The following is a 25,514-nucleotide window of genomic DNA, read 5'->3' on the forward strand; positions in this document are numbered from 1 at the left end:
CGTTGGTCAAGGGTATTTCTCGTTTCTTTCCCTTCGTGATCTTGATTGTCATCTTGACATCACCAGCTCCTTTTATCGGAGTCTGGTGATTGCCGCCGACAGTGATTGACTTGCCAGCACTTGGGATCAGCTTCTCAAACCACTTTGAATTGGACGTAACGTGGCGAGTGCAGCCCGAGTCGACAGTCCACACTGGGTCATGCTCCGCATCTTGGGCGGTGAGACTTACAGCCTCTGTTTCTCGTCTGAGGTCGAGAGTGGTGATGGCTATGATTCCATACTCGCTGTCGGAGTCGGTGTCCTTGCGGCGACCGTGAAATTTATTGTGACTCTTGATTTTTTCAGAGGTATTCTTCCGGTTGCCGTTCTGTTTCGATTGCTGTTCCGGTTGCTCTTATAGTCATTCCGATTCTGATATGCTGCACCTTGGCCTCGATGGGACGCTTCAGTTCTTCGTAGGGAATGAATTCCCTGCTACCTTCAGTAATAAGAAAAACGACGAAGGATCGGAAGATAACGCCTTTAGAAATGAAGAAACGGATGAAGAATTAGAAGAATCAGACGTTGCGCAAGACGATGGAGACAACAGTGTCGACGAATATCACGCGAGTGACTTCAGCAGCTCTTCTAAAAGCATGAGGATTACGCCCTTAAAGACGGGGAGTAGATATGAGTGGTAGTGCTTAAAACTTTAAGGCGCAAATCAGTCGTTTCAATTTTGTACTGGAATTTGTGAGTATAAAAAGTACAATAACGGACGATAGTACAATAAAGGGCGATGGTACAATAAGGGATACAATAAGGGATGACTGTACAATATAGGACGACAGTAGTAGAATTGAGGGGGTTAGTATAGCAGAGGGCGATAGTACAATAAGGGACGACAGTACAATTAAGGACGATGGTACAACAAGAGACTTACAGTCAGGGACGACAGTACAATGAAGGGCGATGGTACACTGCTACCTCACTGGTTCCCCTTCGCTAACTAAGCTTACGAACTCTTGTTGACGGTAAGTTCCTTGCCAACGAAGGTTGTGAAGTCCTTCTCGAACTTGTCTTGGTCATCGTCGTACTGCTCGCGAATGAACTCGGCGATGATCTTCATTCTGGAGAGACGCGAGCGATGAACCTTCCGCTCATGTGAAAGCATGTCAGATCCTGCCTGACACTGGTGGCAGTCCGGATTTGCATTCCAGTACTGATGAACATAGTCTTTCCACGACTTGGCGTCCGGAAGTTCAGACACTAGTGCTGTCGTATCAAATCCTAGCTCATGATTACCAGCCGCTGGCACTTCAATACCTTCGTCACACTGCTGTTCCTGGGTTGAAAGCGGTGTCTCGCTAATAGTCTTGACCATATCATGCAGCCCTTGAAGCAGTGACTTCAACTCTCCCAACTCGGTATTAGAGGTATATGTATGATCTTGTGCGTCTGCTGATTCGGTTGTATGCTGAGTATCCTGCGTACTAATAACTGGGGGTCTCCACAGTCGATATCCCGTATACCTTCGAGAGTCGCGCTACTGCATGACGTCGCGTCCGAGCCAGCGAGCCGCCCAGCTGGTTCTCTTCTCGATCCAGTACGTCGTCCAGCAGATATCTAATTACTGTTACGGACTTTTCGCTTGGTGCCCACCCTGCCCACCACTTCACGAGCTTCAGTGACCACCGTCGGCAAACATGAACAGGTACTGTGCACCAGCTCGAAGGAAACAGTGTAAGTCGCTATTGTGCATAGTCGCAAAGAAAAAGTTTCCGCCTCAAAGACAGTCTTTTAAGACACGATTTGTCTCCGAAATACTCAAGAAACCACAGCATTTGGATGGTGTTATTCGAGATGAGGCACTGACAGACGAGGACACCAAGAGTTGCCGACGATGAATTTAGTGACCTAAGAAAAGCTGGAAGGAGACCCCGAATGCTGCCTTGGCGCCTGTGGTAGCTCCATCCCAATTCACGATGACCTTCTATTTACGGAGGCCACATAATCCGTGACTGACTTACCGATACAAACTGCACGCAAGTAAGTAGGGAACGTAGGATAGCAGTATTATTAATAGTAGTAGAAATAGGAATAGTAGTATAGCTAGTACTACTGAAGCGCATGTGATATGAATGTCTTTCGGAAAACAGGCAAAAACAAAAGAAAAAAAACGGTTTTTAAACCAGATTTTTCTTTAAATTAAAAAATACAACCCATCCCTACTTTGCAGTGACTACAGAGTCACAAAGATTTGGATGTGTAATCTTCGGGTCTCCACCAATCCGATGCTCCGAAACAGCGTATCACCTTGCGGCACTGATTACTGTACATGTATCAAACGAATTTCTGCTTCAATTTTTCCACTTCACTGACGTCACTTTCGAATCTACCGGCTCAGCAGCAAGCGACCAGCACAAAGGCTACAGCATCTAGCAAAGACACCAAGCTACAAGCAAACACCGCCAAGAAAACAAACTCAACCATGACGACCAAGAATACGTGGGCTGTTTCTGAGAAGGGGACGTTCGTACGCGACCCGAGCAAGTTTCGCAACTGGATCGAGCCTAACGCCGACGCTGAGTTTCCCGCTGAGGCGAACCGATACCATTTGTACGTTTCCCTTGCGTGTCCGTGGGCTCACCGCACGTTGATCACACTCTACGTCAAGGGCCTTCAAGGCGCCATCGGACTCTCGATCGTGCACCCGGTTTTCCAGCGTACTCGCCCCAACGACCCAGAGGACCAGCACATGAGCTGGGCCTTTGCCGACCCCAAGAAGACCCCATGGCTTGCCGGCCCGTCGGGGCATGGCCAATATTCCTCAGATGGCGCCATTCCGGACACGATCAACAACGCGCAGTATGTCCGCGACCTGTACGAGATGTGCTCTGAAGGCAACACGCGCTACACGGTGCCTGTTTTGTGGGACAAGGTCAAGAAGACCATCGTCTCGAACGAGTCTGCCGACATCATCCGCATGCTCAACTCGTCGTTCGACGGTATCGTACCGTCCAAGGTGGACCTGTACCCAGCCAAATACCGCGAGCAGATCAACGAGGTCAACGAGTGGGTCTACAACAACATTAACAACGGCGTCTACAAGTGCGGCTTCTCGTCCTCGCAAGGGGCGTACGACGAGGCCGTGAACAAGCTGTTCGATAGCCTCGATCGCGTGGAGGAGATCCTATCCAAGCAGCGATTCCTTATGGGCGACGTGTTCACTGAAGCGGATGTACGTCTATTCACGACGCTCATCCGCTTCGACGAAGTTTACCACGTGCACTTCAAGACGAACAAGAAGATGATCAAGGAGTACCCGAATCTGCTCAACGTAAGTGGCTATCCTTGTTTTTGTATTGCATCAGTTGACGACACCGAACTAACGTTGACGATATTTCTGATCATTGTTGCAGTACACTCGGGATATCTTCCAGTTCCCGCCCGTGGTCAAGTCGATCGACAGCAAAATTCTCATGCAGCACATTAAGTTCCACTACTACGGCTCGCACACTCACCTCAACACCTTCGGCATTGTCCCCACTGGGCCGAACACCGACTTAAGTGCGAAGCACGACCGTGATCGCTTCCAAAGCGCTACACTCCCGGAGTTTTCTATCAACAGCAACTAATGAGAGGCAAGTCGGAGGTGATCGGTGCAGGTGTAGCATTGAATTATAATCCGCGAACACGAACGAGTTTGCATTATCACACTTTGTTGAATTACAAGCAGACAAGAGAGTCTATCCCTTTTTGATCACTTGTCACTCGAATAAACAGCAACCACAGAGTCGGTAGCACCTGCCGCCAAGAACAGTCGATGCGGATGGAATGCCAAGCATGACACGGGGCCGATTCGTTCACCCAGGAATCCATCGTGGTAACGGATAAGCGCCAACTGCTCGCCGTCGCTCCGGAACACTTTAATAAATTGATTGTGCGAACCACTGCATGAAGCGAAGCAAGAGAGAGCGTAAGTAAAATCTAAGCATTCTACGATCATATCATAACGTACCTTGCAAATATCGGGGCGTAGTCATGCACGGCGAGGGCAGTCATCGGTGATCGATGCGCTTCCAAAGACTTGACACTATTCTTCGGATACCGCATATCCCAGAACTTTAACTCACCGGTCACGGATCCAGTTAGAAGCTCATTGCGACCGGCGTAGATGTGGGTCTGCACCACCCACGACGTGTGTTCCTTCATGATCGTTTTGACTGCGTAGTCTGGTCTGCTACGTGCGTCAAAGACTCGTAAAGTGCCATCACCAAAACCAGCCACCAGCATCCCGGGGAGACTCTTATCACTCGTCATACTTGTGATGCAAGAGTCCGTCTGAGTAGGAAGTGCGATGGTGCATTTCTCTTGTCGTAATTCCCAGCCTCGGAGCATGCTTGAGTTGCCACCAGCATACATCATACCAGTTTCTTGCTGCCAATTCATCACCAAACCAGATCCACGAGTTCCCGGCACTAGATCAGGCACCGCAACGAAAGCGGATAGAAGTTTCGGACTGCCTATCGACTGGTGAGGACTGTGCAAACCATGGTAAATCTTTATAACGCCATCATCCGAGCCACATGTCAAGAGGCTCTCCTCAGTTTCATTGATCCAGTTCAATGATGTCAATCGCGAGCTGTAGTACAAACCAACCCACCGAAGAAGACGTTAGATATATGGTATCATTTATAAAGGCAACAGCGAACACTTACCCGGGCGGATTCTTGTTTCCAAACGTCAGCATCTTCGTCTCCGTTTCTTCAAAGTTGTAAAGTGAGATTTGGTCTTTCTCGTCAGCAACAAGTAGCATCGTTTCGTACGGGTGGAACAGCAACAATGATGTCATCTCTGCGTCGTTATTCAGCACAGCCCGCTGACGGAGGTTCATCGTAAAGTCCTTTACTTCTTCCTGGTCACCAAGAGTTGACATACGACGTGCAGCATCATACTCGATAGGTGAGTACGGCGGTGGATTGTGCGGACTAACATCCCGCATGCCTAAACCAAATTTCTGCGTTGTCGAGCTTCGAGGAGAAGAGAAACCAGGTGCAAGTTTCATAGCTGCACCTCGAATGCGGTTGTAGCGGCGACAGCGTTCCCACCTCTCAGCGCCCATCTCACTTAGTGGGTCCTCGTCCTCCTGTACGGGCTCCAGAATCGAATCATTGAAGTGAGCTTTGTGTCGTTCGTAGCATGTGGACACTAGTGTTGACGGGAAGTCGTCGTGGCGGCCATAGCGTTCCATCGGAGGGGGAACGTGCACTGGATAGCCTCCCATGCCTCCTTCACTCGGCAGACCATTGTTCGCTACTCTGTATCCCCCCATGGGAGAAGAGGTTTGTCCAAGATATTGTCCTGCAATCATTTTACTCCCTGCGCTCGTGGGAGGTGGCATCACGTGGATATCTCCAGTGCTCTGAATACTGCCAGATCCTTGTTGAAACTTGTTTTGATACTGCTGGAAGTTGCCCACCGACGCAGCTGATCGCAATCCCTTTAATGTAGACGCAGCAGGTTGCATTTGCGTCTCTGGAGCTCTAATCAAGTTGCCTTGCTCGGCAATTGTCGAGGTGAGAGATGTATTCTCTAAGGGGACTCCAAACCGGTCGTCATTTCGTTGAACCTGGTTGTTCGCCAACCCGGGCACAGAGCCTTCTCGTCGAAATTGAGACGCCGCAGCAGGACTTCTCTCCGTACGCGTGGCCGTGAGCTTTTCAGGAACTGCACTACGCGGAGGGGAAGCTAACACGCTTCCCGTCTGACTGGTTTCTCGCAGTTGATCCTGCTCAGCTTCCAAGATACTGGCGTTCACGAAGCTGACAATCGCTTTAACAGCGTCAACCACATGCGGGTATGGGTCTCTGGACTGCATTTCCTTGAGCACATGCCAGATTTGCGCATAGTGTTTAGCATCCTCTCCGATTTCATCCAGAAGCTCCTCGTCGACGAACACATCTGCGCTGCCTTGAAAAGCCGCGTCGTTGACACTCTCAAGCGAATTTCGAGCATCATTACCGCTCTGAAAGCCCATATCAACCGCAGAAGATCTGTGGTCAGCAGGAGAATTGGCTGAAGCACTCACTGGCTGGTTCTTAAAGTGCTTGGCTACGGACTCGAAACGTGGTTGGTGGTAGTTGTGCAGGATAACATTGGCCAGAGCTAACACACTCTCCCGACGTACCAAAGGAGATCCATCCCGACAACCACGCAGCAGCTCCAAAGCTACGACAATGTCGTCATGCGCTCGCTGTCGAAGAAAATCCTCTAAGCGGTTCATATCAACATGCTTCCCGCTTGTGTTGGGGTCACATTGGAAGCCAACTAAAGTTCCAAGCGCGTAAGCGGCAGCAGCACGCACTTCGGGGCGATCGTCACGAAGCCTGCCGCCAAGTATCCGTGGCACCTTGTCTTCGATCACTATACGCTTTGCGTCGTCAAAATTATCCCACAACTTCGCCAGACACAGACAAATCCACTTGCGCACTTCTTCGTCAGGATCTTGAAGCAGATTGATGCAAATCTTGTGCAAGTATTGTGGCAAGCAGCTCTTTTGGCCAGGTTGGTACTTGTTGCAGATCACAGAGATAATGAAGGCCGCCATGACTTTCTGCTCTGCAGGCATCATACTGCTCGCAGCGCTGTAAGCACTCTGGCTCCCTCCACCGTTGTGAAGCCCTGCAGCGAGATGAGAGATGAAGTAGGAATGACCATCATCCTTCACAAGGTCCACTTGGCAACTTGAGTCCAACGCCAGGATTTTTGCCCAGATAAAGACAAGCACTTGTCGAAGCTCACTCGCTGGAGATTGGAGCAGCTTGAGTACATACGGGAATATTCCAACAGAAAGAGCCAAGTTCACAGCCCACGGTCCCAAGTCGAGGAATTTCTTCAGTAGCACCAGTGCGCGAAGACGATGAACTTGACTTAAAAGCACTTGCAGAACCATAGGCAGCTGTTGCGGCGGTGGCTTCTCCGAAGACCCGAACTGTAGCCATACCTCGAACGCTGTGAGCTGCTCCGCGAAGAACCGCGACGGCTGGAAGCTCATATCAACATTCGGGTATGGATTTGACAGTTTGTAGAGCTGATTTAAGCAAACCTCAGCAGCCAAGTCCCACGAGCGCCACAAAGAGTGGTGATTTGTCGGTGGTAAGGCCGGAAGCGAGCATGGTGAGCAACCTGCAGACTTCATAATACGCTCTGCTAGCAAGAAGTTACGGAAGAGCGACGCCACAAGTAAATCCTGACGAAATAGCTTCTGGAAAAGTTCACGAGGCAGCATATTCCACGCAATTGTATCGGTAATTGCTGTGAAAATCCAATTGAGCTCTCCCAGGGGTGTCTTTCTGTCGGTCAGCTTTCCAGGGATACGCTCAATGAAGCTGGCATCCAAATGCGCCATCGAGAGTTCGTTCTGCGAGATAAACCATCGCAGCGCGACGGTAATAGGCGTCGTCAAGCAAGAAGTAAACACGTCTGCACACAGCTCCGGGTTCATCGGTAACAGTTCGTCATCAGAACATGCAGCCAGCACGATGGCTTCCTTAGCTGATGGGCTTCCATTTCGTCCGTGCATTTGAGGTTGACTTGCTGGAGGCGACGTGAAATGGCTCAGCAGGACTCCTGCCGCCGAGCAGTCAAACACGTAGATCGACGGCGTCCCCACCCACGACTGCAGGTCGTACACTAGCAACGGGATATATTGCGTATAGCTCTTATTGAACACCCATACCTCTCCATTCTGCGTCGGTCGAGGTACACCGTGGCCATTGTAGTGGAATAGCATGCGGTCGTGCTTGGCTAGTCTTCGTCGGTTCACACACAGCTCGCGAATCTTTTCGACCGTCGGATCTAAGCTCTGTTTGTAGCGAGCACGTGGTTGCCAGCGCTCGTACTGGGACTGCAGTGTGTTGCCAATGGTTTCAATAGCCTTCTTGGCCGGCATAGAGAACGGGTCCACCCAGCACTCTTTGCGAGCACAAGGAGACGATTTCTCCACGTCCGGAGGGTCTGTTCCAATGTTGAGACACAGAACCAGGGCCACGTCCATTGTCTTCATACGCTCACGCATACGCCACGGCACAATGTCCATGGGTTCAGGCAGCTCGTCTTGCTTGTCTGTAGTACTGCGCCTCTCTGCATCCTGAGCAAAGCGTAGCCCGCCGGCTCGCTCACCTGGTCGATTACCATTAATACTGAGGGGCTCATAACCGTTGCTAGTCGTCGAAACCCGCGGCGACGCGAATGCGAGAGATTGCGACGTCACTGCCATCGATCGAGGAGATGTTTTGTGATCTATGGAGCACGTGCCAGCACCAGAAGTACGTCGTTCGACGGCCAAGACGATGGTCGAGTGGATGAAGCTATTAGTAGAGCGCGCGGGGCACTGGAACGGACGCTAACAGCTCGTCCACGCCGCAACTCACAATCTGCTTATCGCCGCCTTCTTTGTGGTTCAAAGAGTGCGAACTTAACGATTCTGCAGAAGTGCGAACTTAAGGATGTGAACTCAAGTCGTGCATGAGTTGCGATCGCCCTTTTAAGCGCCGCAAGATCATCATGGAGAACGCCGCGGTGAGTGCCCTTAGCGGCCTATTGTGCCAAGAAAAGCAGCTAAATCACTAGGTCACATGACTGAGGACAGTATGTGGTGGTCGTTGCTGCAGTACGAGTTCCACCAGATCCAGGACGAAGTCAAGAAGATCACCCAGGAGGTCCAAAACGCTGCATTTGGGTTACAAGAAGCGAGAAGACGAGACTTAACGCGTGTTAATGCTGGATGTAGATCCCCGAGAAGGTTTTGACCGGTCACAGCTACCACGCAGCGGACGTGCACCAGTGGACGACCGACATCTCATCGCAGTGTCTGAAGGAGCTGAAGGGTGTGGCCAACGGCTCGGCCGGATTCAAATACATTGGTGCGTTGATAAGAAAGCCAATTGATGCAACGGGTGGATGTTTGCAATTGTCTTAAATAATTACAGGCAAAATTGAGTACGTACGCAAGCTAACGAAGGCCCGTGTTGGGCGTTGCTACAGTGAATTGCACGATCCTGCAGAAGAGGAACGCTGGCTACCACACCAACTCGTCGTGCTTCTGGGACGCTGAGCGTGACGGTGAGTACTGGGTGTCGACGCAGTTGCCTTGGTCGCTCTCGATTGACACGGTTTTATTCATGTTTGTATCCTCTGGGTATCCAGGAAGTGTATCGATTCGATGGGAGAACGCGACCATGACCTGCGTGCTCACGGTCTACTGCGTTAGTCTTCAGTAAAATCTCATCCAACGACGGTCGAGAATAGTGGCAGTGGCATCATTCCGCTGCGGTGTGTAGATGTTGGAGTCTTATATCTCCATGGAGAGGTTTGACGTCGTATCCATTGACAGATTCGCGATGTCCATAGAGAAATTCACGTCCATGGACATACTCGTAAAATCCACCATAATCGACTCTTCTTGCTGCTTTTCCGGATGACGTCTCTTAGAGCCTAGCCGACGACCAAAAATGACAGTATCAATCACATTACGACGGAAGCGGTCTGCATACGGAATGGGTTTCATGCACGAAATCCCCTTCGCGTCACGACACTGTAGTCGCACTCGCACCCAGCGTTCAAGGCTTTTCTTGAAAGACCAGGGGGTCAAAATATCAATGATACCCATGTTCACGACACAAGCGTCCGCAGCGAATGTCGTTAAGTTACCCCTAGGGCGGTTTAGTCCTTGGAGTGTCGCACCATTAGGACTCAGTGATTCCAAGTAGCCCGCCTCGTCACTGCTATTCCCACCAACAAATAGTTTTCCCTTCACTGGTGGGCCACCGCTCCGTGAGAGAACTGTTCCACCTCCACTGGAAGTCGAAAACGATTTGTGGCGACTCAGACCGATCACTAGACTATAGTCCATCGAGTTCATACGCTGTAGGAACTCCGTATCAGCGTATAGTTGACTGCCTAGCTGCTCAGCAACATCGGTGGGAAGACCAAGGCGTCGACACGACCAGTTCAGATCTTTTCCTACCACAAACTCCGCATGGCCGAATCCAGCATTTGGGTTCTGCGAACACATCTCCTCGGACATCCCCACAACGAAGTCGTGACCACAAAACTTGCACACACGTTGAGTTCCACTAGGTGAGTCGCCGCGGTGACGGCCAACCCATGCACCCTTGAGATCGTAGAGCTCGTCAATATTCACGGTAGGATTGTTCAGAATGTTCGTGAGCACAATGAACAAGACGGAGTGGTGCTCCATCACCAGTTCGTGACAGCCCACATAGCGACAGAGGTAACTGTTCGGATTGCGACGGAGGTGGGCCATGTACTGAGGGAGGATGTACAGAAGATACTTTTGCTCAGCTGGGGTGCACGTCTTGAGAATGAAAGTCTGGTCGCCTGTGTAGTAGAGAAAGGAACCACTCTTGCCTTCACTGAAACGTTCGCGTGTACTGCCCTTGAACGATTGGATGTAACTTTCGCGAGTGATGCCAGACATGCGTCGGATTTCATGAAAAACCTCTGGTTCAAAGTCACGGAAGATCGCCTTCTGACCAGACGTGGCACCATCCAATTCAAATGACAGCACACTTGGGGTCTGCGATACAGCGCCAAGTCGTAGCTGCCACGGAAAAATACCTGACCGCTGCGTGAAGGAGAAAATCGACTCGACATTTGGATTGGTACTGTCGTTCTCCGGGGTTCCCTTGGCACTACTTGCACCCAGCTGGATACCTTTGGTGGCAAAGTACAAGATTTCACGACGAAGCACCCATGAGGCGTCGTATACTTTGAAGTAGTCGTCCCAGTTGCGTTGACGCCATAGCTTAAACGTCTTTAGTACGCCCATAGATTTCGTCCATAATATCGCGCTGCCGGTACCCAGAAACGCAATTCCCAAGCGTCCTACGAAACGAAGAGCTTTCTCCCCAGACGAATTTATGGCAACCACGTTGCGGTGCCGCAAGATGTAGGGGATCGTTACGATCATCCACAGTGAAAAGCTCCAGAACAAGAAACTGCGCATGGAATCCAGATTCGTGCGAGTTTTTGAGTTCCCACCCATTGTGAGTCGAACGCGTTTGGTAGCTAAGATGTAGCAGCCGATGCTCACGCAGTACCCAGCACAAACCGGAATGAAGAAGATCTCCAACAGGATAAACTCGCCATCGTCGTTTTCGCTGCCGTCCTCAGCTGCATACCAGCAGTAGCCGTAGGAGCTGACTCTGCCTGTTCCTAGCTGCCAGGCTACGATCATGACAGCCACACTGGTGCCCCACACCACCACGTGATAAATCGGGTTGAGCCACCTCGACGACCGAAAGGGGAACTTGGTGGTGAAGTAGAAGTTGAATGCGAGTGCAAAGAAGTACAGTTCGTGTGAGAATAGCGCGAGCTGGACGACAGGGGCCGTGGTGCAGCAAGTACCGTAGGTAGCGGATGTCTGAGCTAGCACAGTGCCGTGGAACAGCATCCCCATGAGCGCAACCCACACGAGCAGCGACGAGTGCTGCTTTCGCACGGGTGGGAACAACAGGTACGTGGTGAGAATGAAAGCGAAGCCAAGCAGGGACAGTGCGTTCACGACCATGGAGATAGCTATGGCGCCAGGGAACTCGGTCTCGAGCTGCACGTAGCCATCGTCACCTGCGCTCGCGGAGCTGGCGACACTGGTTAGTAGCCGTCGGCCGAACGGATTGGTGCTGTCGCTCGTGCTGGCTACACTCGCGGCTGCCGACGCGTTTTGCGACGACCCAGGGATGCACAACGCCATCGCCCGTCGCTCTAGTGCGTCGCGTGAGCCCTGTGGAGGCTTGTCTCGAGGTGAAACAAGCACCGCGGTCTGCGAATCAGCCAGGTGAATGCTGTGTGGCTCGATGAACCATGGCGAAAATGTCTGTGCATAGCCGATACGGATGAGAGACGGTCAAGATTTGCCGCGTAAAAAGGACCAAGCGTCGCTTTTTGGCCAGTGAAATAGCGATTTAAACGCTAGCTAACACGAAGAAGCCCTTAAGCGCGCAATAACGTGATGAGTGCGGTGACTCATTTTTACTTTATTTTTGTAGGGCAGATTTAGGGTACAGTTGCAGACAACTCTCCATCCAAGACTCGAATCGAGAGTCTCAATGTTGATGGCCAGTGTTGACCGGACGTTGCTTCATCGATGGAGCTCCACTCGCGGCGCTTGCCCGAGTGGAGCCAAGCCTCGGCTTGGTGCCAAGTTCAGTGGTCGGGTTTGGCGAACCGCGTACCGGTATCCAATAACAGTGGAAGTGAATACTGCTGGTGTTGTTGGGGTTGCTGGCGACTCGCCAGTGGCGAGACGAGGCCAGCGTGGCAGACGGACGTGTACATGTATCAGCGTCGACAATGCCGCCGACATAAGCGAATCGCTGCCAGCGATGCAAATTACACGGTGCAACATCCATGTACCCGCTTTAATAGGAGAGGCAACAACTAGTAAGCAAAACCTGTTTTAGTGGAAGTTCACTTGAGGCTCTGCCACCGCAGCCACCCCGTGAGTAGCATTCCTCTGTGACAGAGGAGCCCGAACCGGACCTGCAAAGGTTCACGAGGCTTACCTTCAGTGCAGCGATAAGCAGAGAGCGTTTGTACGACAAGTGGACAACGAGCAGGTAACTTCAACTTGTCGACCACAAAAGCCGCACCTAACAAATCGTGCCTGGTCCAAAACCGCACTTACTGTTGATCAGCCGTATTTAAGCTCTGCCACACCACTTTGTGTCATCTACACCCTTCAAACAGTCGATTCCCTTAAGCCCACGAAAGCATGAGCGCGCTGGTGACCGTGGCTACGTGCAACCTGAACCAGTGGGCCCTCGATTTCGATGGCAACTTGGAGCACATCATCGAGTCAATTCGCGTGGCCAAGGCACGCGGCGCACGTTACCGCGTGGGGCCCGAGCTAGAAGTGTGCGGCTACGGGTGCGAAGATCATTTCCTGGAGCAAGACACGTTCTTCCACTGTTGGCAGTCGCTCGAGACCATCCTGCGCTCTGACGTGACCAATGACATCCTGTGCGATATCGGTATGCCCGTCATGCATAACGGCGTGCGCTACAACTGCCGCGTGTTCTGTTTAAATCAGCGTATCTTGTTTATCCGTCCCAAGCTCTTCCTGGCCGACGACGGCAACTACCGTGAGAAACGCTGGTTCACCACGTGGAAGCCCAACCTAAACAAGGGAAACCCACGCGGTCTTGAAAAGTTTGCACTGCCCGCCAGTCTACAGAAGCTCACGGGCGCGGTGCATGTGCCTTTCGGCTCTGGCGCTGTGTCCACACTCGACTCATCGTGTGGGTCCGAGACGTGCGAGGAGCTCTTCACGCCCGACAGCCCGCACATCAACCTCAGTCTTGCTGGCGTGGAGATCATCGGCAATGGCTCCGGATCGCACCACCAACTGCGCAAGCTCGACCAGCGCATGGATCTCATCCGTGGCGCGACTACCAAGAGCGGTGGTGTGTATCTATACGCCAACCAACAAGGTTGTGACGGTGGTCGTCTGTACTTTGATGGCTGTGCTGTCATTGTGGTGAACGGCCACGTGGTAGCACAGGGCTCGCAGTTCTCAGTCAAGGACGTGGAGGTGGTCACGGCCACCGTTGATCTTGATGATGTGCGATCGTACCGTGGCTCTGTCAGTAGTCGTAGTGAGCAAGCTAGCTCATTGGACACTGTGATTACCAAGGTCGACGTCGACTTCAGCTTGTGTCACGATGAGGAGGACATTCCAATTGCCCACCCTACGCCTGCAATTGATGTGCGCTACCATATCCCCGAGGAGGAGATCGCGCTGGGGCCGGCGTGCTGGATGTGGGATTACTTGCGTCGTAGTGGGGGTAGCGGCTTCTTCTTGCCTCTTTCGGGCGGAGCAGACTCGTCTTCAGTGGCATGCATCGTCGGAGTGATGTGCCACCTCGTGGTCGAGGCTGCCAACAACGGTGACAAACAGGTTATCAAGGATGTTCAGCGTATCATGGGAATATCGGACCAAGAGTACCAACCTTTGACGCCTGCTGATCTGGCATCGCACATTCTTCACACGACGTACATGGGCACGAAGAACAGCTCTGCTGCCACCAAGAAGCGTGCTGCGACGCTCGCCAGCGAGATCGGATGCTACCATCTCAACATGGGCATGGACATGATGGTTGATGCCGTTGTCAAGACCTTCTCGCTTCTGACTGGCAAAACACCTCAGTATTTGTCACGAGGGGGAACCTTGCAAGAGGACTTGGCGCTTCAGAACATTCAGGCTCGTCTTCGTATGGTGATGGCTTACCTGCTTGCCCAGCTGTTACCCTGGGTGCGTTCGAAGACTGGTTTCCTACTTGTGCTGAGCTCTGGTAACGTCGATGAAGCGCTGCGTGGATACATGACAAAGTACGATTGCAGTAGTGGTGACTTGAACCCGATCGGTGCCGTGTCAAAGGGCGATCTGAAGAAGCTTCTTCGTTGGGCTGCCACTAAATACAACTATCCTGCTCTTCAGACGGTTGAAGAAGCTCCTCCGACGGCAGAGCTTCGTCCCACCGACGAAAATGCTGAAGAAGACGCTGATCACTCTCAACTAGACGAGGTAGACATGGGCATGACGTACGATGAGCTGGGATTCTTTGGTCGTCTGCGCAAGATCGATAGATGTGGCCCCTACTGGATGTTCCGCAAGCTCACAAACTTGTGGAATCATCTGGCGCCCACCGAAGTGGCAACGAAGGTCAAGCGATTCTTCTTCTATTACTCCGTTAACCGTCACAAGATGACTACGCTGACGCCGTCTTACCACGCTGAGAACTACTCGCCGGACGACAACCGCTTCGACCTGCGCCCATTCCTCTACAACTCGCGCTGGACTCGTCAGTTCAGCTCGATTGACACGCTCGCCGCGAAGTTGGAGGAGAAGAAGGAGCAGTGATTCCGTCGTTCAGGTCAAAATTGCTGGCTGCTTGCCCGCTGCTGTCGCGATAGCGTCATTGATGTCCTTGATGTCGTCGCCATCAATAACTAGACTTGCAATAGTTGGTAGCAGCGTTGTGTTGATCGGTGATTGCGGGTTCGAGATGATCTCCTTAAGGCTGTCTCGACGGCAAAATGAGAAACCTCGAAACAGGTTGTTGTCTTCTTCAATGACCGGGTCGCACAGCAGGTCCGAAGCTGACATGTCTGTGAATTTCTTGTCAAAATTACTCGTGTCCGCTTCGTCGGAAACACTGGGCACCATTGGTGGAGGAACGCGAAGAGTTTCCATCTTCTCCCAGTCCACCGACTACATTTTTCACACAGATATGAGCTTCAGTCAAAGGTCTAAAGTGCGTCATTAACACGACGCAAGCCTCACCTTGAAAAAGGGGTGGCGCTTTATAGCCTGCACTCCTTTCACCACGAACATGGACGACTTGCCACCGCCAAGTCTTTTGCTTACATTACGCTCCAACAGAGACTTGATCAACGAGTGAGCTTCCCCTGAAAGCCATCGCGGCAATTGGATCTGTACGTGGACAAAGGGTACGCCATGAGATTATAGCAATCCTTAGTGAGCCACAAAGCTAACCTTAGCTGAGAGAATTTTCTTGTGCAAGTCTGCTGGGTTTTTCGATCTGAATGGCGGGTTCCCGGTCAGCATCTCGTACGCAAGAGCGCCAAGTGACCACCAATCTACAGCCTGGTGAAGGCAAACCCGACTCAGCGCCAACAAAACGTGCCCATTTGTAAAAATACACATGTTACCGAGTCGTATCCCTTGCCGAGTAGCATTTCCGGGGCCATGTATTCTTTTGTGCCGCAAACTGTTAGCAACTCCTGTCCTTCAACATACTCTTTTGCCAATCCGAAGTCGGTCAGTTTGATGTGCCCTTCGGCTGAAATGAGAACGTTTTCAGGCTTTAGGTCGCTAGAAGGATTGCAATACCAAAATCAAATTAAGAAAAGGTTCAGATATCAGCACGCCGAATAAAACGAACCGATGAATAATGCCATGTCCATGAAGGTGCTCCAGTGCCAGAATCATTTCGGCCAAGTAGAAACGTGTGGCATCCTATAAGTGTAGAGTTGATCAATACAGCTCCAACACACTGCCAAAAAGTGCCGACCTCAGTAAAAGTGCCTTCTTCCTTCAGATAAGAGAATAACTCTCCTCCCGACTGGTAATCCATTACCAGGTAAACCTATAACCGGGTCAAAAAACTGAGATTGGATACGAATTGATGATACACCAAATGCTCAAAACTTCACTTACCTTGGACTCGGTTTGAAAGGCATAATTCAGCCCAATCACGAAAGGGTGGCGAATCTACAAAGAGCCGGTATCATAGAGCTAGATTAAACAGTATATAAGGCAAACTATCAAGAGAGTCTTCAATCCACCTTTGTCATGACATCGCGCTCAGTCTTCATGTAGTGAACGCTATCCATATCAATGACGAACTGTTTACTGATGATCTGGCACACCACAAAAATAAATAGCAATCACGAGAAATAAATTAAGCGTGAAATGAAAGCATTTGAAGCTTCTGTCGGTGGATGCACCTTCATCGCGTGAACCTTTCCGGTGGTAAAGTGTCGCACCAGTAGCACCTAGCGCCAAAGGCAACAGTTCTCAGAACCTCTGATCAAGTACCCATGCACAACCTCTTAGACGGCATGTTTCACCTTGCCGAATGCACCCTGTCCGATGACACTGAGCAGTTGAAAACCTGCCAGACTCACAGTTTTCTTGTCGCCTGGAGCTCGGATCCTGTCGATCAGAAGATTCTCCCATTATCAATAAATTCAAGTACCGGTAACCTACGATCGCAAAGTAATACCATACAACTCACAGCAACGTTTCCGGCTCGCCTCCAAGGTCCACCGGCTTCTTCCCATTCCTAAAACATTCCTTACACACTGGACGCTGCAGGTGACGCTGTCCGCCATGAAACCTTTTCCAAGCAGCAATAAAATGCAAAATTTAGCGCTGAAATACCTGTCATTCTACCACAAAGGAGGGTTCAGGTGATCTCACTTGTTAAAGCCTTTGGTGACGCAACAGGCAGCGCAGAGAGGCATCTAAGCGAAGTTCAAGTGCGCCGCCGAAGCTCATGGACGGAGGTCGTCTACAATCGCATTTCAGCCAATCAAAACCATTAATCACCTGATTGGTTAACAGAGAACAGTACTGTTGTTCAACTTCCGCAACTATTTTTACTGCAATCCTCGATTCTATCTATGGGCATGGCACAGCAAGGCGAAACGTCCCGCTAAACGAAAATCTCCGCGTGACTGACAGCTCTAAACGAGGATAGGAAAGAGAACACTCATCCTGGTCATTCCGTGGACCCGGATGCAACTCTGCTAGAAGTTCTGGTCTCCGTTTCGACTACGAAACTTTAGTGCTTCGACTTGGCCCGCAGCTACGTTTAGCTACTCTGTATAATGCCTGACTTCAAGTCGGTTCAACCGCTTCCGTCATCGCCTCCTACACCTCGCAAAAGCACCACCCAGAGCTCTGCAAGCTCCAGTGTCAGCAAGGTCGCGCCATCGTCTCCCTATGGGATAACATTGGAAGAGGTCCGAAAGCTCAATCAGGACCAAATGACGGAGGCAAACCTTGAGGAGCTAGCTCGGATAGGAGGCGTAATTGCATTGGCCACACTGTTGTGTGTGAACGTGGAGCACGGTTTGCCTCGAACCGAGATTGACACAAACTTCACGGTTCGACGGGATTTATTTGGCCGGAACCTCTTCCCAGAGTCTCCAATGAAAGGCTTGTTTCGGCTTTTTGTCGAGAGCTTACAAGACACGACGCTGATCATCTTGATCATTGCTGCTATTGCTTCAATGGTTACCGGCTACATGGAGCACCCGGAGACTGGCTGGAGCGAAGGAGTTGCAATTTTACTCGGAGTGATCCTCGTAGCTGTCGTGACGTCAATCAACAACTACACGAAGGAAAAACAATTCCGTGCTCTCAGTGCGAAAAACGATGACGTGTTGGTGAAGGTTCTTCGAGACGGCAAACCTGATCAGGTTCCCGTAGGAGAAATATCCGTGGGTGAGGTGATCATCCTTGAAACAGGTGACAGAGTGCCTGCGGATGCTGTTCTTATTAACGGGAGCGATCTAAAATGCAACGAGTCCAGCCTTACGGGGGAACCTGATGATGTGAGTAAGGTGCACAAGAAGGACCCCTTCCTGCTTTCGAGTTGCCTTGTAGCCAGCGGTCGTGGGGAATGTCTAGTGATCGCTGTTGGTTCTGAGAGCCGCTGGGGAAAAATCAAGTCCAAACTGGTCTGCGAGCAGAAAGCTACGCCTCTTATGGAGAAGCTAGAAGAAATGGCAAAGCATATCGGGTATGTGGGCATGGGTTTTTCTATCGCAACGATGGTGGCGATGATCATCATCTACGCCACGTCAGACGACAAGAAGCTGGAATACTCGTGGCCGTCGTATATTTTACACACATTCCTTATCGGTGTCACGATCATTGTCGTTGCAATTCCAGAAGGACTGCCACTTGCCGTGACGATTTCGCTGTCCTATTCAACGAAGAAGATGCTTCGGGACAACAATCTTATCCGTGTTCTGGCTGCATGCGAGACCATGGGCAATGTCACAAGTATCTGCTCCGACAAGACAGGCACGCTTACGGAAAACAAAATGACTGTGGTACAGGGCTGGGTTCTAGGCAAGTTTTTCAAGGACGAGCTTACGAACACAAGTCGAACGCAGTTACAAGTGAATGAAAGAGCACTCGACGAACTTGCCGTCAACATTGCGGTTAACACTAGCGCTTATCTCAAGGATGTCAATGGCGCGCCACAGGTACAAGGTAATAAAACCGAAGGCGCCGTGCTATTGTGGATGAACAAACTCAAGTTGTCCATCACTGACCTTCGCCGAGAAAACTTTCAAATTACACGTGGCGATCGACTGTTTCCCTTCTCGTCGGAAAAGAAATCCATGGCTGCAATTGTCAAGCGCAGTGATGGAACTTGTCGTCTCTATTCCAAGGGAGCCGCAGAGGTCATTTTGACACGAGCAACCAAGTACATTGACGTCGATGGTCATATCCAGAGACTGACCTCATCAAAGCGTGACGAGCTGAATCGTATCATCAGACAAATGGCCGAGTCTGCTTTACGCACAATCTGTATCGGTCACCGAGATTTCGAGGCCGGAGAGCTACCAAGTGACTTGCAGTCGCTTCCTGATGCGCCTGACCAGGAGCTAGTTGTGAACGCCATTTTTGGTATCCAGGACCCTCTTCGACCTGATGTCACTGATGCCATTAGGGACTGTAAACGTGCCGGTATAATGGTACGCATGGTCACGGGTGACAACATCCACACTGCATCAGCTATTGCGAAACAATGTGGCATCATGACGGAGGACGGTGTCGCGCTTGAAGGTCCAGTATTCCGATTCATGAGTGTAGAAGAGGTGAGTAAACTCATTCCCCGTCTTCAAGTCCTGGCTCGGTCTTCTCCCGACGACAAGTTTCGTCTTGTGAATTTGCTGAAAGATCGATCAGAGGTTGTGGGTGTGACTGGTGATGGCACAAACGACGCACCAGCTCTACGAACAGCAGACGTTGGTATGGCGATGGGAATTACAGGCACCGATCTTGCCAAGGAAGCGTCAGATATTATTATTATGGACGACAAGTTTTCATCGATTCGGAAGGCTGTGTTGTGGGGACGTTGCGTTTATGACAATATCCGCAAGTTCTTGCAGTTCCAGCTAACCGTCAACATTGTGGCGCTTGTGGTTACCTTCGTGAGTGCCGTTACTGGTAAGGAACCACCACTAAATTCGGTTATGATGCTCTGGATCAACCTTATCATGGACACCATGGGTGCTTTGGCACTTGGAACGGAAGCCCCCACGGAGGCACTACTTGATCTACGTCCTTACAAGAAGAGTGCAAAGCTTCTTGGAAGATGCATGGTGAAGAACATCATTGTTCAGTCGCTTTTTCAGCTTCTCCTTGTTTTTTTATTGCTCATTTACGGCGCAGAACAATTTGGTTATCACGACGGTAACAAGTGTGTGTCTTGGAAATACAGCGTTAAGTCCAGCTTTCCCACCCTCAGCAACGACACCTGCGTTACAGTAAACGGGGATACATGTTGGAGTTTATCTTGCGACGACTACGCCCAGAACTCAACCGTGCTTGAGTATCCGGTCGATTGTCTGGACGATACTTGTACTGCTTACGACTATCGCCATTACACTATTATCTTCAACACTTTCGTATTCAGTCAGCTATTTAACGAGTTCAACGCGCGGAAGACAAACAACGACTGGCGAGTTTTCAACGGTCTGGTGGCGAACCCTCTCTTCATCATGATAGTTTTGATCACGCTGTTCGTCCAGGTACTACTTGCTGAGTTCGGTGGCGACTTTATTAAAACGAGTGGCATTTCATTTACGCATTGGCTTATTTGCTTCGGCTTCGGCGCTCTCTCCCTCCCTGTTGGTAAGCTAACGTATCCGACTTCGTTGTCGTCAAACCCACTTACCTTTTGTTCGATACTTTGCAGGTATAATAATGCGCTTGATTCCAGTGACCGAGTCTCCTGGCGCGTTTGCAAACCCGAATGGTATTTCTCAAGGATGAGTCTTTGCATCTCCGACAAAAACTACCTCTAAATTGTACTACTGTACTACCATCAACGCCGCGTCCAAGTAGACTTTGTGTCCATCAACCCGCCTCTGTAGAAAGATACAATACCTTCGCTCGAAGAACGAAGTAGAGATTGCAAATGCCCGCGAGGCAACAACACAACAGTGAGTGGTGTAGTTTATTCAAAATGCTAATATACCCGATCAACACAAAAAGCAGTACCGTTCTTTTAGATGACTATAAGAATGCCCTCAGCCCATTACTGGCAGCACCTTGGCGTTGCTGGCTGGAGTTTTCATCGTTCTCGTCTTGAGGTGTAGTGCGGTTCACTGGTACGTTTTCCTTACCACCATCCGCATTGCTTCGTTCGGACTTGACGTAGAAGAACATATAGCATGACTCTTGGCTTCGGTATGCTTGTAGGGCATAATCTTCTGAGATCTGGAAGTGCACGAAGTGTAAATGTTGCGGAACTCGGCAGAATTCTAGGTGGAAAGAAGACGATGCGTACCTTAGACTCATGCGTATCATTTCGACGGATCCATTGGCCATTAGCATCGCATACGTCGGCAACATAATGTCCTTCGTCAATACTCTTTCCTAGGTGGTGAATGACACTCTGGAACACGCCAAGAGCGCACAAGTTAAAATATTTTAGCAAACACGTCTGCATCGATCAAGCCGAGGGTTACGTACTTTCAGCACATAACGGGATTCACCGCCCGACGGAGCGGAAATGGAACGAGTCGGATCAAGCACAGCAGGTGGTATGACCGGGTCGCAACGTTTGAACGATGCCCCGGTATGTGGGTTTACTTCAAAGCGCTTCAGATGAAACACAAGGACCGACGGCAACGACTTGATCTGGTACGCCGACTCCGCTTCCTTTCCGTCTTTGCACTTCTCGCAAGTCAACTCCAGTACCTCGCTTTCAAATTGTTTCTGAAGCAACGTTTCTAGCTCAAGCTGTGGTGGCCGAGCTGACCATCCGCACGCTGGGGTTGACGGCGTCGTAACACGTTTCAGCGCTGTATCTGCAGTTTTCGCAGGAGACTGTGCCGACTCCAGACTCTCCACGACTTTTTCACGGTAGCTGCAAGACGCTTTCGGGCAGCAGTAGTAGCGCTCGTTGCCTGATCCATTTGTAAGGGGAGTTAGATTGCAGAAACACTGTCGTTCAGGCGAGGGTGGCGCTTGCGGCTCCTGCTCAGCTGTGGGTTCCGGCTCCGGAGTAGCGTAATACGGTAGATCCAAAGAGAAATCGTAGAAGGTCTCTGCCTGTTTCCGACTGTATCCACACCTCCGACACGTCAACGTGCGGTTCAATTCCGCCCGAAAGCACTTCGCTGGAGGGAGACGACATATGAGCTCCGACTCTGCATCGAAGGTCTTGTCATTCTGCGTTTCCTTCGCTTTTGGGCCGTTGCGGAAGAAATTCAGAAGACTGCTCTTCTGTACTTGAGGAGCCGACTTGGCCTCTTCCTCAATCTTCTCGGAGACTTCATGAACCATTTGTACGAGCTCTTTTTCATATTCCGTCACCAGATTTAACAAAAACTCGTGAGCGTCTTGCTGAAAGTGCCTGCAGCAACCAAAAATGCGGTTAGAACGAGCTAAATTCCATATTAGTAGTAGTAAGGATGTACGCACGTTGCGAAGATGGGATTTTTCTTTCCCATGACGTTCTTGAGGGGTTCCGGGTTGATAGACGTTTCACTGCCATTGATAACTTGTTGAAGCAGCTGCTTTAGCGTGTACTGCAGAGGGAGATGTTTGGAATCACCGCTTGTCCGCCAATTATCAAATATGGCCTTGAGTTGCTCCATTGTCTTGACCTTGACACTCGGTTGAGGTTGTTTTCGGATAATCTTCAGCAAGTTTTCTTCGTCTTGAATGCCACTTACAAACTCGGGGAGAGCCGCCAGCGCCTGTGCGATAGCGTTCATATAGCAGTAATTGCCCAGATTGAGCAAGCCATGAGTACTTCTCTGCGTTCCATCACCAGGTGAGTCACTGGACCTCGGATACGAATCTTCCGTCTTATCATTCGCTTGTTCGATCTCCTCAGACGCAGACTCCATCGACATATCCAGTACACGAGCAGTTTTATCGTGAAAACTTGAAGGAGAGCTCATCGTGAGGAATTGCGACGTAATTTTCTTGTGAGCATGGTTCTCTGCTTCCTTGATACTTGACTCGTCGTCCAGCATCAGCTGGAGGGATCGAACGCGCTTATTTATCGACCCCGTGATTGATTTCTGACGAGACTTTTCACCAGAACTCCCACCAGAGCTTTTTTTATGCCCCATACTACGGATCTCCGGGGTTTGAGTGTGTTGCTTGAGATCTGGCGGTGTCGGTCCACTCCGCAACTTCAGCGATCGAGCTGGGCTGAGCCATTCACGCGCAGGAGACTTGGGTGGTGTTTTCCCCACACTATTCAGTGATTTTCCTCCACTTGACGGACTTTGCGAGAGTCGAGCTTTCTTACGGAATGGAGAGCGGAACGGTGATCTCACTGGAGACGCAAGAGACGAGGAAGTTGACCCCTTCGTCGTCACAGGTAGCGGAGGCGGGAGCGTCAGCTGTGGAGTTCTGTTGGGTGTTCCAATGTCTGCAAGAGGACTGCGCTTGGGTGTCATGGGAGGCTTCACGGCCGGACTCTTGCGTAGTGGTTGGGGGCTCTTCATGGGGCTTTTGAGAGTGTTGACGGGAGTGAAGCCCATGACTTGGCTCAGCTGTTTGCGGATCTTGCGCTTCTTCTTGCGGATTTCCACACCGTCCACTTGGTCCTTAAGCTGGCTATAAAAGTGTTTACCCGCAGCATCCAACGGGACGGTGAAGACAAAGCGCCGCTTGCCATTCTCGACACGCACAGTGCGCGTAGGTGCAGAGTCCAGTGTCGAGTCCTTGTGTGACAACACGCCCTTGCCCACCCAGAGCATGGTGTCGCCGCTCACAAGACGCGCATTACCCACCTCCTTTTTCAGTACGAGTTCGGTCTGGAGAGTGCTGCGGTCGATCTCCCCGTCGTCACGTGTGACCTCCAGCACAACATTCTTCACGCACTATAAGAACGACAAAAAGAGTTAGCTATAGGAGACACAAAGCAGCCGCCTTTAAGCACACACCTGGATTGGCAGGTCCGCCATAACCGTGTGGTGCTTAGCCGGAACGAAGCGAAGTCAACTGCACGTCCAGAGTTGCGAGATTTTGGCGGGTGGTTTTGGCGGCAAAGAGGAGGATGAGCATCAGATGGCTGCACCAATCATTTAGCGAATTGGGCTTCATTTCGACCAATCATTAAAGAGATAAGACAGATACGTCTAGCAACATACACTCACTTCAACTTGCTCAAATTTAAAACTTGACTCTTGACTACACTACGGCGAGACAGGCATTCACGAAGTCGATGGCTAATGCGCTGGATCGTGAGACTTGACGCTAACGCAACCTAGGTAATTACGCTAGGCGGTCTGTGGCCTCGGCAAAATCCTCCTGCTTGGCTGCTCTTGGCGCATCCTTTGGCGCGGCATCTCTTTCCTCCTGTCACAGCAATGGGTCATGGTTAGAAATACAGAAAACAAGGGGTGTGATACAGCCCCTTGCTGCACTCTGTAGTTACCTCCATGACTCTTGCAGAGTCCTCGAGACTGGGCCGAGTTCTTGCATCCTTCGGTCGCGCACCGCTTGCCTTATTGCCGACTCAAGCAGCGTTAGACGGAATAAAAAAAAAATGTTTTGACAGTCTCAGCAGCGCACCTCCGCCGTGTCCAATGCAAAATCCGCCTCCTTGGTCACTGCGAGTGCACTCTGGAAAGGTGCATCGTTTCCCACCACCATGTCGCTTGCAGAGTCCTCTCGAGCGAGCACCTTTCGTGCAGCCAGGGATCATGCAGTCCTTCGACTTTCTCGCCGACTTACATTGCCGTCGTGGTGCACCTGCGGCGTTCGAATATCGACCACTCCACGACGCACGCTTGTGTCGAGTATTAGGCTTCTGATGTTGAGAAGCTTCGAAGTTGAGCGCCCTGCTGGCCGACCGTGATGCCGAGTCTCCCGCATCTCGCTTCGCGGTCGAACTGTTGCGCCTAGTTGGTCTCTTCAGTTGAACCAGTTGTTCAGCTGCAGCAGGATAGTTGCCCATTTGATGAGCGTGCTCGCGTTTCACCACGGGTTGTCGTGGAAACTGCTCGCGTAGACCAGGACGCCGCGACACGTTGCCTGCAGCCACCAGAAACAAGACCAGCAGAGCAGTGTAAGCTTAGGTTAAAACAGGAATACAGCCCAATTGTGTACGTCGAGGACGGGTGAGTGGCTTCAGTATCGTTGGACGCTCCGCAGAAGAAAGGACGTTCAGCGATGGGAGCTTTGGTATGGCTGGGCTGTCGAGAAATTCTCGGCCTGTGACCTCTATCTCTTGGCCTCCTTCCATCCTGGAATGCCGCTCGAGGCACGCGTCGATATCGGGACTGACATAATCCAAGCACTCAGTCTGCTCAAGAAGTTCGACCCACTCGAGAGGGTCAAGCCTGCTTCAACACCGAATGGTAAAATACAGCACACTAGAGTTCACAACCTGTATATATCAACAGCATCCTCTTGGCAAGGTGTTCGTACCGTCGATCGCCGACAGCAGGAAGGGCATTTTCAGGAACAACAGGTTGACCCATTGGGTAGGGAATCCATGGGAAAAAGTCGTGGTGCCTGCTTGGGGTCATTCCTGTTCTGGTCTGTAGGCAATCATTACTGCGCTGAGGCTCCATGACACCATATATAATCTCTCGCTTGATACACGGAGTTAGTGCAGAAGAGCTCGCTGCCGTCTGATCCACCGACTCCATGAGAATGAGTCGCCGCTGTCGCTGGGGTCTGTGCTCTCGGGAGGATAAACTAAAAG

The 25,514-nt window shown here is 50.9% G+C and overlaps 9 protein-coding genes across 9 annotated transcripts; 4 read left to right on the top strand and 5 right to left on the bottom strand.

Annotated features, from left to right (window-relative positions):
• Positions 1-2,377: 2,377 nt before the first annotated feature.
• Positions 2,378-3,696, top strand: PITG_05516 (glutathione S-transferase omega-like protein; the record flags this gene model as incomplete). The annotated part of the gene is made up of 2 exons (XM_002999105.1): positions 2,378-3,319; positions 3,402-3,696. The coding sequence occupies 2 exons, from the start codon at positions 2,471-2,473 to the stop codon at positions 3,615-3,617; spliced, it is 1,065 nt and encodes a 354-aa protein (XP_002999151.1).
• A 288-nt stretch (positions 3,697-3,984) lies between these two features.
• On the bottom strand, positions 3,985-8,080 carry PITG_05517 (regulatory-associated protein of mTOR; the record flags this gene model as incomplete). The annotated part of the gene is made up of 2 exons (XM_002999106.1): positions 3,985-4,624; positions 4,701-8,080. The coding sequence occupies 2 exons, from the start codon at positions 8,078-8,080 to the stop codon at positions 3,985-3,987; spliced, it is 4,020 nt and encodes a 1,339-aa protein (XP_002999152.1).
• Positions 8,081-8,508: 428 nt separating this feature from the next.
• PITG_05518 (uncharacterized protein) lies at positions 8,509-9,291 on the top strand (the record flags this gene model as incomplete). Its single annotated transcript, XM_002999107.1, has 5 exons — positions 8,509-8,562; positions 8,655-8,702; positions 8,774-8,906; positions 9,028-9,105; positions 9,254-9,291. The coding sequence occupies 5 exons, from the start codon at positions 8,509-8,511 to the stop codon at positions 9,289-9,291; spliced, it is 351 nt and encodes a 116-aa protein (XP_002999153.1).
• Positions 9,292-9,334: 43 nt separating this feature from the next.
• PITG_05519 (phosphatidylinositol 4-phosphate 5-kinase D3 (PIPK-D3/GPCR-PIPK)) lies at positions 9,335-11,758 on the bottom strand (the record flags this gene model as incomplete). The annotated part of the gene is made up of 1 exon (XM_002999108.1): positions 9,335-11,758. One exon carries the CDS (start codon positions 11,756-11,758, stop codon positions 9,335-9,337), a length of 2,424 nt encoding a protein of 807 aa, XP_002999154.1.
• A 1,020-nt stretch (positions 11,759-12,778) lies between these two features.
• Positions 12,779-14,926, top strand: PITG_05520 (glutamine-dependent NAD(+) synthetase, putative; the record flags this gene model as incomplete). Its single annotated transcript, XM_002999109.1, has 1 exon — positions 12,779-14,926. One exon carries the CDS (start codon positions 12,779-12,781, stop codon positions 14,924-14,926), a length of 2,148 nt encoding a protein of 715 aa, XP_002999155.1.
• Positions 14,865-17,055, bottom strand: PITG_05521 (protein kinase, putative; the record flags this gene model as incomplete). The annotated part of the gene is made up of 12 exons (XM_002999110.1): positions 14,865-15,277; positions 15,350-15,499; positions 15,563-15,673; positions 15,739-15,901; positions 15,972-16,045; positions 16,101-16,175; positions 16,247-16,300; positions 16,387-16,449; positions 16,537-16,584; positions 16,660-16,744; positions 16,827-16,928; positions 17,012-17,055. 12 exons carry the CDS (start codon positions 17,053-17,055, stop codon positions 14,936-14,938), a joined length of 1,311 nt encoding a protein of 436 aa, XP_002999156.1.
• Positions 17,056-17,421: 366 nt separating this feature from the next.
• On the top strand, positions 17,422-20,608 carry PITG_05522 (calcium-transporting ATPase, putative; the record flags this gene model as incomplete). Its single annotated transcript, XM_002999111.1, has 2 exons — positions 17,422-20,467; positions 20,532-20,608. The coding sequence occupies 2 exons, from the start codon at positions 17,422-17,424 to the stop codon at positions 20,606-20,608; spliced, it is 3,123 nt and encodes a 1,040-aa protein (XP_002999157.1).
• Positions 20,609-20,851: 243 nt separating this feature from the next.
• PITG_05523 (ubiquitin-specific protease, putative) lies at positions 20,852-23,766 on the bottom strand (the record flags this gene model as incomplete). Its single annotated transcript, XM_002999112.1, has 5 exons — positions 20,852-21,055; positions 21,126-21,233; positions 21,311-22,196; positions 22,265-23,682; positions 23,746-23,766. 5 exons carry the CDS (start codon positions 23,764-23,766, stop codon positions 20,852-20,854), a joined length of 2,637 nt encoding a protein of 878 aa, XP_002999158.1.
• A 310-nt stretch (positions 23,767-24,076) lies between these two features.
• Positions 24,077-25,262, bottom strand: PITG_05524 (uncharacterized protein; the record flags this gene model as incomplete). The annotated part of the gene is made up of 4 exons (XM_002999113.1): positions 24,077-24,160; positions 24,240-24,319; positions 24,377-24,838; positions 25,235-25,262. 4 exons carry the CDS (start codon positions 25,260-25,262, stop codon positions 24,077-24,079), a joined length of 654 nt encoding a protein of 217 aa, XP_002999159.1.
• Positions 25,263-25,514: the final 252 nt, after the last annotated feature.

This window comes from Phytophthora infestans, genomic scaffold, assembly GCF_000142945.1.
Source record: "Phytophthora infestans T30-4 supercont1.7 genomic scaffold, whole genome shotgun sequence".
Lineage (NCBI taxonomy): Eukaryota > Oomycota > Peronosporomycetes > Peronosporales > Peronosporaceae > Phytophthora > Phytophthora infestans.